At 50.7% G+C, this 9818-nt stretch overlaps 1 protein-coding gene across 1 annotated transcript; it reads right to left on the bottom strand.

The window, feature by feature from the left end:
• Positions 1 to 964: 964 nt before the first annotated feature.
• APOL5 (apolipoprotein L5) lies at positions 965 to 9412 on the bottom strand. The gene is given in 5 exon segments (XM_077762133.1): positions 965 to 985; positions 2928 to 3051; positions 4597 to 4685; positions 4952 to 5831; positions 9343 to 9412. Coding segments are annotated over 5 exon segments (1179 nt in total). The 5' UTR covers positions 9408 to 9412.
• Positions 9413 to 9818: the final 406 nt, after the last annotated feature.

Genomic DNA, 9818 nt, shown 5'->3' with positions numbered 1-9818 from the left:
GGGGGCTGGTTGCTAGGGAAACCAACCTGAGTAGAGACTGATTTCCCAGAAGGGGAGAGGGGCTGAAGGTTGAACCATCCAATGGCCAATGAGTTAAACAATCATGACTCTGTAATGCAGGCTCCATAAAACCCCAAAATGAAGAGGGTTCAGTGAGCTTCCAAATCGGAGAAACCAAAACACCTCCACATGCCACCGTGTTGGGCCCCAAATTTTAGCTAGGACAGAAGCTCCTTTGTTTAGGTCCTCACCCTCTGTATCTCTTCATCTGGCTGTCCAGTCATATTCTTTAATTTCCTTTGTAATCAGTCGGTAATCTTGTGAGGAAGTGGGTTCCTTGAGTTCTTTGAGCTGCTGTAGCAAATTAATAGAATCCAAGGAGGGGCTCATGGGAACCTCTGATTGACCACCACCTGGGCTCGTAATTGGCTTCAGGCTTGTGGAACTGAACCTTACCCTTTGGAATGTGATGAAGTCTCTTGAGACAGACCGTGTCAGCACTGAACTGAATTCTCAGCCCCCTGCTGGTATCGCGGAGTTGCTCGTAGGGGTGTGCGGAAGCCTATACACACCTGGAACCGAACCTGAGTTCTACATGGTGCATGGCAAAGCCAGTCACTGAGACACGGTTTGTGCATCAGGGGATTATTTGAGAGCAGCCAAACAAGCCTCAGCTCTGCTGCCCAAAGGGTTGGGGTCGGGCATGTTTAAGGACAAGGTAATCACAGAAGTTGAATGAAATATGCTACTTGGACACAGGAAAGGGCAGGTGTCTTCCTTTCTGAGCAAGTGCATTCTGGACTCTAGTTTCCTCATGGGATACCTGTTCCAAAATCGTAGTGTGAGTGTGACGTGTGGGGAGAGACCTGGGGGTGCGTCCTCACAGGCATTGCTCTCGCTCGCTCCTGGTCCCTCCTGCATGGTCGCACGCATTCTTCCCAGGGTGCTCCTGCCGTTGCCAGTCTCACTGGTGGTTGTTCAACATCTGCAAAACAGGCTCACGAATCAGTCAAGTTAGCCTAGAGTTTTCTAATGGTGGAACAGTCCAGCATGTTCTACCTTAATGTGTTGGTTATATACACGCCCGCGCATACACACACATGTCGGAATCGGGTCTGAGAACCCAAAAGACTAGCCTTCCTTGGTTTCCAGCCATGGGAGTGGTCTTCCTAGCAAACCTACGCATTCTCCTCCCACTCTGGCTTCAGTCAGTAGTGAGGAGGAGGCTGTATTCATTGAAATGATTTAAGAAACTAAAGTCAGTCCAACAGGCTATGGGGTGTGGTCCTCCTTTTTAAAAAATCTAATTTTGGGGTGCCTGGTAGCTCAGTCGGTTAAGCATCTGACCTCAGCGCAGGTCATGATCCCACAGTTCATGAGTTCGAGCCCCACGTCGGGCTCTAGGCTGACAGCTCAGAGCCTGGAGCTGCTTCGGATTCTGCCTCCTTCCCTCTCTGACCCTCCTCTGTTCATGCTCTGTCTCTCTCTGTCTCTCAAAAATAAATAAATAAACATTGGGGCGCCTGGGTGGCTTAGTCGGTTAAGTGTCCGACTTTCGCTTAGGTCATGATCTCGCGGTTCGTGGGTTCGAGCCCCGTGTCGGGCTCTGTGCTGACTGCCAGCTCGGAGCCTGGAGCCTATTTCAGAGTCTGTGTCTCCCTCTCTCTCTGACCCTCCCCTGCTCACGCTGTTTCTCTCTCTCTCTCTCTCCCAGAAATAAATAAAAATATTTAAAAATAAGTAAGTAAATAAATAAACGTTATAAACAAAATCTTTTTTTTAATTTAGCAGCTCTGTAATTTTGATGTCAATATTTATTATCTATTCTTTCCATGTCGAACAACAGTAATTCACATCATAGGAAACTTGACAACTACAGAAAGGCGGAGAGCAGGTAAAGGTAACCACGGTCATCCATAGACAGAGACGGCTGCTGTGGGACCCTGCCCCGTTTCCCCCAGTTAGATACGAGGTGACGAAGTGTACATAGTTTTCAACCTGCTTTTCTCCCATAACTTGATAAAATCGACATTTTCCTTGCTAATCTAATGACTGGCTCTCGCGAACACCGTTTTGACAGTTGCGTTATATTCTCCCAAGTGGATGAATAGTTGTCCCTGACCAGTCTCCTAACATTGGAACATGTTAACTGTGTCTAACTTTTCACGATTACAAATTCTGTTCCAAAGAAGGCACAACATTCAGTAAGGGCTTTTTGTAAATCTCTGACTCTTCCTTCCAGGGCACTGGGGCCGTAGGTCAGATCTGCAAGTGCGCAGCACACTCCCCGTGTCCTGATTGACAGAGTGGGGACAGGGTATGAACGGGTGGAGGGGTTGTAGAGCAAAATTTACTTTAAAATGCAGGAAGGATGCCTGGGTGGCTCAGACAGTTAAGTGTTTGGCTCAGGTCATGATCTTGTGGCCTGTGAGTTCGAGCCCCAGGTTGGGCTCTGTGCTGACAGCTCAGAGCCTGGAGCCTGTTTCGGATTCTGTGTCTCCCTCTCTCTATGACTCTCCCCTGCTCACACTATCTCTCTCTCAAAAATAAACAAACATTTAAAAAATTATAAAAATGAAGTTTTTTTTTTAAAAAAACTTTAATTCTAAACATACTGTGTATCTATGTATAATTTGGAAAAGACACGTGTTTTAAGTCTTTAACCTTAATTAACATGCATATTTAAGTCTCCTTGGCCTCCAACCCCATCTGCACACATGGAAAATCTTGTCTCTCACACATTTTCTTTCCATCCCGAGCATTTTTGGAGTCCCCAGGGATTACCACGGGCCCCTTCCGTCATCATTAACTTTCCCTATCCTGAGTTTTCTTAGTTGGACACTTGTATTTTGCCTCTGCTAAACCAAGGTTCCATGGAGGCAGCCTAACCGGCGAGGACAAAGAGGAAATGAGAGTAGTTTACTCACGTCTGGGGCATAATTGGAATCTTCCAGAAGGTTCACCTGGGCATCCAGCCATGCCCAGGATGGCAAGTGGCTCGCCTTCCACACCCGGTCCTTCTGTGACTCTCGTGCAGCCGGGCCTGGAGTGCTGCCGGCAGAGAGGTGCCCGGTGAGTGTCTGTGCACTGAAGCCCTTAACGAATGGCCCCTCTGTCTGGAATGTGCGCGCGGGGCTCAGCGAGGTGACCAGCAGAGACGCAAGCCCAGGACTGCGCGTGCGCGAAGCAGAATCGGAAGGCGCCAGCTTCTCTCCCCACGCCCTGCCCACCCGGGGGCCCGGACACCTGTCAGGTCTCCCACAGCCCGCTGTGACCCTTGTGTTGTACCTTTGTGCCTCTCTTCCTTGTTAATGGCTCATCTGAGATCTGTCTCCCTGCTGGGTCCCCAGGGCCATTAGAGCAGGGACTGCCTTTGCTCCCAATGACCTGGCCGAAGCTCGCCCTCCATGACAGACAAGGAGGCAGCCACGCAAGACCCTTTAGAATATGAATCCTCTCATAGTTTTACCCCCAAATCTCCTGCTGGTTATTAAGAAGCTAGAATATATGGGGCGCCTGAGCGGCTCAGTCGGTTAAGCGGCCGACTCTTGGTTTCAGCTCAGGTCAGAATCTCACAACTCAGGAGTTTGAGCCCCACCTCGGGCTCTTTGCTGACAGCGTGGAGCCCGTTTGGGCTTCTTTGTCTCCCGCTCTCTCTGCCCCTCCCCAGCTCATGCTCTTTCTCTCTCTCTCTCTCTGTCTCTGTTTCTGTCTCTCTCTCTCTCTCAAAAATAAATAAATAAACATTTAAAAAAAAGAAGTTAGAATATGTACCCAGAGAATAAAAGTAGAGTAAGAACACCTCACACCTTGAAGCAAAGTTTCCCAAACCCGGCTATAGAATGGAATTACCTGAGGGTCCTTACATCACCGCCCCCCAAGTCCAGGTCATACCCCAGATCAATTACACCCCAGTCCCTGGGAGCAAGCGGGATTCACCTGCTCATTCATATTTGTTAAAACTTCCCAGGCGATTCCAACACGCAGCCAAGTTTGGAAACATTCTCTTCGGCCCTCGGACCCTGTCGCGGACCTCAGCTGATTAAAATCTGTCCAGGCGACGCCTCAGTGGCTCAGCCAGTTGAGCGTCTGACTCTTGATTTCAACTCAGGTCATGATCCCAGGGTTGTGGGTTCGAGCCCTGCATTGGACTCTGTGCTGGGCATGGAGCCTGCTTGAATTCTCTCTCTCTCTCTCTGTCTCTCTCTCTGTCTCTCTCTCTCTGTCTCTCTCTCTCTCTCCCTGCCCCTTTGCCTGCTCACACTATCTCTAAAATTAAAAAAATTAAATTTAAAAAAGTAAAGTAGAATCTGTCGAGTGAACAAATGAATGAAGGAATGAATTTATGAGCCTCCACACCTCCAGCAAAGACTCGCGTGTCCCTCTCCAGGGTCTCAGGTGGCGGCTTTGCTACCCAACCTAACTCCATACTCTCTGAAAAACTGACTAGGAGTTTTGAAATCCTCCTTTATGTTCCCGGTAGTGGTTTTCACTTCCGTTTGTACAGCTAGATATTTAATGCCCCCAAATAAGAGAGTCTAAACTATCAACTGTTCTTCAAATAAAAATCCTTTCCCAACTCATTTGAAACCCCACCTCATGTCATCCAACACATGTTTGTGGTACCCCCTGGTGTGCCACGTGCTGCGGGAAACTGCAGACACATCCCTGTCCTCCCGGAGGGTCTACCGTACAGGAAGACAGACGGTGAAGACCTACATGAACTATGTGATTTCCAAAGTATGCGCTCAGCGCCTTGAGAGAAAACAGTGGGATTCTGGAAAGCAGAGGAGGAACCTACTTTAGCTGAGGGGCCTGGGCAGAGTCCTGTCTCTGAAGAAAGGACAGTCGTGATCATGAGTGTGTGTATGCGTCTGTCTACTCCGCATTCCCTCTCATGGGAAGCTCTAGGAAGACGGGGACCACATCTGCCTTCCGCACCCCTTCCTACCTCCTGCTTCCGGAACGTGCCCCTCCGACAGCCCTGCCCCTGGAGAGACCGCCTGTAGCGCCGCGTGAGCTGCCTCAGCCTCTGCTCCAGCTCCTTGGCGAGGCTCCGCAGTTCCTCGGCCGTCTCTGCCCTCGCCCCTTCCTCCAGGTGCTTCCAGCTCTGTAGGAGGTCTTGCACGTCTTGCAAAGGGAACAAGCCAGTCCCCACAGCACCCAGCACCCGGACACCTTTGCTCAGGGACAGGACTGAGGCCTCGGCTGCTCTCTACATCCTTCCCGCCCTCCAGAAGGGGAGATGGCTTACGGCCGTATAGACCTTCGTCATGAAGCTGGAGTTGGCTTTGGCCACCTGGTAGGCACGGAGTTCCTTGACCTTCTTGAAGAGTCTGACACACCTGTCAACACACACAACACTGTCATACAACCTTGTGTCTTCCAAAGCTTTGTTCTCAATCGTTGTGTGCAGAGGCACCAGGCTGCTGGCTCTTTCTCTGGCTTCCATATTGCTTCTATTTTCTAAGACACTCGTCAACACGTTGGTGACAGCAGCGGCCGCCCCCAGGCCCAGCCCTGCCACTGAGAGCATCAGACTCCCCCCTACTGTCACAGGCACCAGGGCCAAACCCAAGATGCTTAGGATGCCGGAGACTGTGCCTGAGGAGCTGGCCACCAGGCTGGTCTTGGCAAGCATCTTATGCGTTGCATCCACTTCGTCGGCAATAGCGTGCAGTTCTTTGATACTCTTTTCCAGCTTATGCTTCTGCAAGGGGAAACAGAGGAGAAAGAGTTTTTCCTCCTCCGATAGGTCTCCTGGCATGGACGCTTCCTTGTGCTGTGTCAGCTCTTCCATCGTGATGTAGTACAGCATGCTGGCCTCATCCCTGTGGACAGGGTCACATCACATGGTTAGTTTTCCAACTCGAGGGCAGGCTCAGCAGTAAGCTACAAAGTTCTGGTGATCAGAGTTCTCTAACACACTCAGGGAGCAGGGCCCTGAGAATCAAGGGGCAGGTAGGGAGCGGCATGACAGAGGGTCCCTCTCTGTGGCCAGAATCCCCAGGGGACTGTGTGTTTCTAGCAGGAGACACCAGTTCAAGCGATTGCGTGGCGTGTCCAGACTGGCTTTCCAGTCCACTCACCCATGGACAGCCAGCTCTCTTCTGCCCATAACGGAGACTGATGTGATGAATAAAATGCACCCTGAATGGGGCGCCTGGGTGGTTTAGTCGGTTAAGCGTCCGACTTTCGCTTAGGTCATGATCTCGCGGTTCGTGGGTTCGAGCCCCGTGTCGGGCTCTGTGCTGACAGCCAGCTCAGAGCCTGGAGCCTGTTTCAGAGTCTGTATCTCCCTCTCTCTCTGACCCTCCCCTGCTCACGCTGTCTCTCTCTCTCTCCTAGAAATTTAAAAAAAAAAATGCACCCTGAAAGAATTGACCGACTTCTGTAATCTTTTCTTAATGAATACACATATACATATATATGCATATGTACATAATGTATACATATAGAACAGGTTGTGAGCAATGTTATCCAGGGAAATAAGAGTCCTAACACCTTACAGAGAGAGGAAATGCTCGATTTTCTTTTTTTATGTTAAAAGGGGATCTACCTGGAAATTGTGGTTGCTTCCGGGGAAAAAAGCCGGGAGGCTGGGAAAAGGTTTTGAGGGAGATTTACTTGTTACAGTTTGCCCTTCTGTTCCTTTTAAGTTTTGTATCATGTGCGTGTATTCGAACTATTTCAGGAAGTTAGTCAAATAACCCTCACTTCCAAAGGAAAAGGAGGGAGAACCTTCAGTGAGACCCTGACTACAATGTAATATCTTCCATATGAGGGCCCATGGATTATTACCCCTCTTGCCAGTGTTGTGTTGTTTGGGAAGCCTGGCCGCGCTCAGACACAGACGCTTCTGCTCTGTTCGCTCGTGAACAGGCAAGGGGGATCACGTGATCTGAAGAAAGAGTGATGGGGAAGAAAAAACATGTTCCCCTGAGAAAATTCCCTCCATTAACTCAGATTTTCCCTAGACTTTGGAGAAGGGCCTGCCATCGGTCAATTTTCCTGTGGAATCCCTTTGGTCCAGCTCCCGGAACACCGGCGTTCTGCAGAGTCTTTGAGAAAAATGGCCGGTCAGTGAATTTCTCTGATAGGACTGGGAGCTTCCCAGGGGGCCCCCACTGGATGGTGCAGGCTGCTGCAGTCAGCCTTCTGCAGCACGGAACAGAGTGTGACCCCTCGGTTTGCTCCTGTCTCCTTCTTGAGTGCCTACAACAGACTAGGCACAGGTTTCGGGAATACCGGAGCAATGCTGGAGAGTAGGTGTTTGGGAAAGAAGGCGGGGCTTGTGGAAAAACTATGCTGAGACCACGCAGCCTCACGGCCTCCATAAAGAGACCCTTGACGATCTCATCAGAGCCCCCTGCTCCCTGGGCGATGCCTAGGTAGACCAGCCAACTGTAGACTCTTGCCCAGGGAAGCAGGAGGGGCCTCTGGACGTCCTTCCCTGTCCCCATGTCACTCTCTTAAAAAAAAGACTTGCTCAGGGGCACCTGGGTGACTCACTTGGTTAAGCGTCTGACTTTGGCCCAGGTCATGATCTCATGGTTTGTGAGTTCGAGCCCTGCGTCGGGGGCTTTGGATCCTTGCTTTGGATCCTCTGCCTCCCTCTCTCTCTGCCCCCTCCTCTACTGGCTCTCTCTTTCAAAATAAATAAATAACTTATAAAACAAAGAAGAGAATCTGGAGAACAGATCACAAAAATATAAAATTAAAATAAACTTAAAAATTAAAGGCTTGCCTGGAATTTTTTTTTTTAATATTTTTTATTTATTTCTAGGAGAGAGAGAGAGACAGCGTGAGCAGGGGAGGGTCAGAGACAGAGGGAGACACAGACTCCGAAATTGGCTCCAGGCTCTGAGCTGACAGCACAGAGCCCAACGCGGGCTCGAACCCACGAACCGCGAGATCATGACCTAAGCAAAAGTCGGACGCTTAACCGACTAAGCCACCCAGGCGCCCCATTGCCTGGAATTTTCTTTGGGACATCCCTGTTCACCTAGGAGGTCGGCCCCCCTCCCACCTGTCTTCTATCTATAGGGTGTTCAAGGTGGAAGCCTCCCCAGATCATCTGTTCATAGACGGCAAAGGTGTCCACTCCCCTGCCGTTACTGGGAGGGTGTCCAGACCACGTTCACAGTATCTCGGTGCACGTCTAGGCTCTGAGAAAGAACGTCACATCGGCCCGTGCTGTTCTCTGCAGGCCCGGCACAGAAGGAAAGAGCCCATCTGCCGCGTTTGCTCCCTCAGTCACAGAGGAGAACGCTGGCCCAAGGGCAAGGTGACCTTCCCTACATGACAACCCACTGTGAGATGGAATTAGGGTCAGAACCCGGGACTCCAGCTTCCCAGAGCCTCTGGTTGGCCTCACCTGCTGGCCGAGGCTCCTATTCCCGAGAAAGAGAAATCCATCTCTCTGCGCGGGCACCGTGCGAGTGAACTAATTAACTCTGGCCCAAGGGGGGCTCCTGAGCCAGCAGCATGTGGGAAGGACACTGTTCTGAGCCGCTTCAGGATTGACCGGCGGCACCGTGAGGGAGATCGTCTAAAGAGGACGGCCACGTGGAGGGAGGCTGGGCCAAGGTCAGGGGTACGTGGAAAGGCTCGTCCCCATCCTGAAAGGGCCGGCAGCTCTGGTTCGCACGTCTCAGGAAGATTTTACAGTTTGAGAGCACGGAGTAGACCTGCCACTCACTTCCCGGGGCTCACGGACACTTGGGCAAGAGTAGGTTCGGCCTCTGTTGGGCTGCAGAGTCCATTACGAATGAGCACAACGCAGCCGAGCTTCCCTGCGCGGCCTGAGCGTCCAGCTAAAGGCCGTGCACTGTGAGGAGTTTGGGTCTCAAGGCCCAGACGTTCTGGTGACGCGAGCTGGGATGGGGCAAGTGTAGCCACTCTGGGGGAAACTGAGCAAATTCTGCTTCTAGGAATCGGTGCACTAACAGGCTGGTGTCTCAGCGGCCGGTAATGTGCTCGCCAGAGGTGTTTGATTTACTTTCCTAAGAAACTGTTGTATGAGGATGTGTAAATGCTTTCCCCCCACCCTTCCGCACATTTCCGATTGCAAAGGGAGGCACACGAGAGGGCACGATGAACTCTTCGGTCCACTTGGTTGGAACACATTTGTGGGTTTCTTACCGTGAGGCTGACGACAGCCTAGCGACAGAATTCGGATATTAACAATCCAATTTCCTGCCCTCATTGAAATGTCCTGAGTGTCAGCTCTGCACCAAACGCTGTTCTAGAGGCTGGGATTGTGGCCCTGAGCACATCAGCCCACGTTCCATTGATTCCCTGCCCCCCCCACCCCCCGACACATCGCTGTTCAGGGATTACCTGTCCAAACCGCTTCTGTCCACCAGCTGCTCCCAAACCTCCGGGTGAAAGAGTATGTATTGCATGTCTTCTCTGCTCATCTTGTCTCGGAGATATTTAATGATGTCCCAGCAAAAGGAACTATCTAGTTATAATTTGGGGGAAAGAAAAACAAAGTGAGAATACATTGAAAATCTTCGTGTCTATGAGGCGCCTGGGTGGCTCAGTGGGTTAAGTATCTGACTCTTGATTTCATCTCAGGTCATGATTTCGTGGTTTGTGGGATTCATGGGATCAGCCGGGCGTTGGGCTCAGCGTGGAGGGTGGTGCTTGCTTAGGACTCTCTCCCTCTCTCTCTGCCCCTCCACCGCTGATTCATTCTCTCTCTCTCTCCCTCTCTCTCCCTCTCTCTCTCTCAAACCAATTTTTTAAAAAAATCTTAAACACTCAAAAATTTAGTATCTTTTTGCCTAAGGACTTTAACCAAACAATTCAAC

This window comes from Crocuta crocuta, unplaced genomic scaffold (genome assembly GCF_008692635.1).
Source record: "Crocuta crocuta isolate KB4526 unplaced genomic scaffold, BGI_CrCroc_1.0 scaffold193, whole genome shotgun sequence".
In the NCBI taxonomy this organism is placed as follows: domain Eukaryota; kingdom Metazoa; phylum Chordata; class Mammalia; order Carnivora; family Hyaenidae; genus Crocuta; species Crocuta crocuta.
This window is presented reverse-complemented; position numbering and strand designations above follow the sequence as displayed.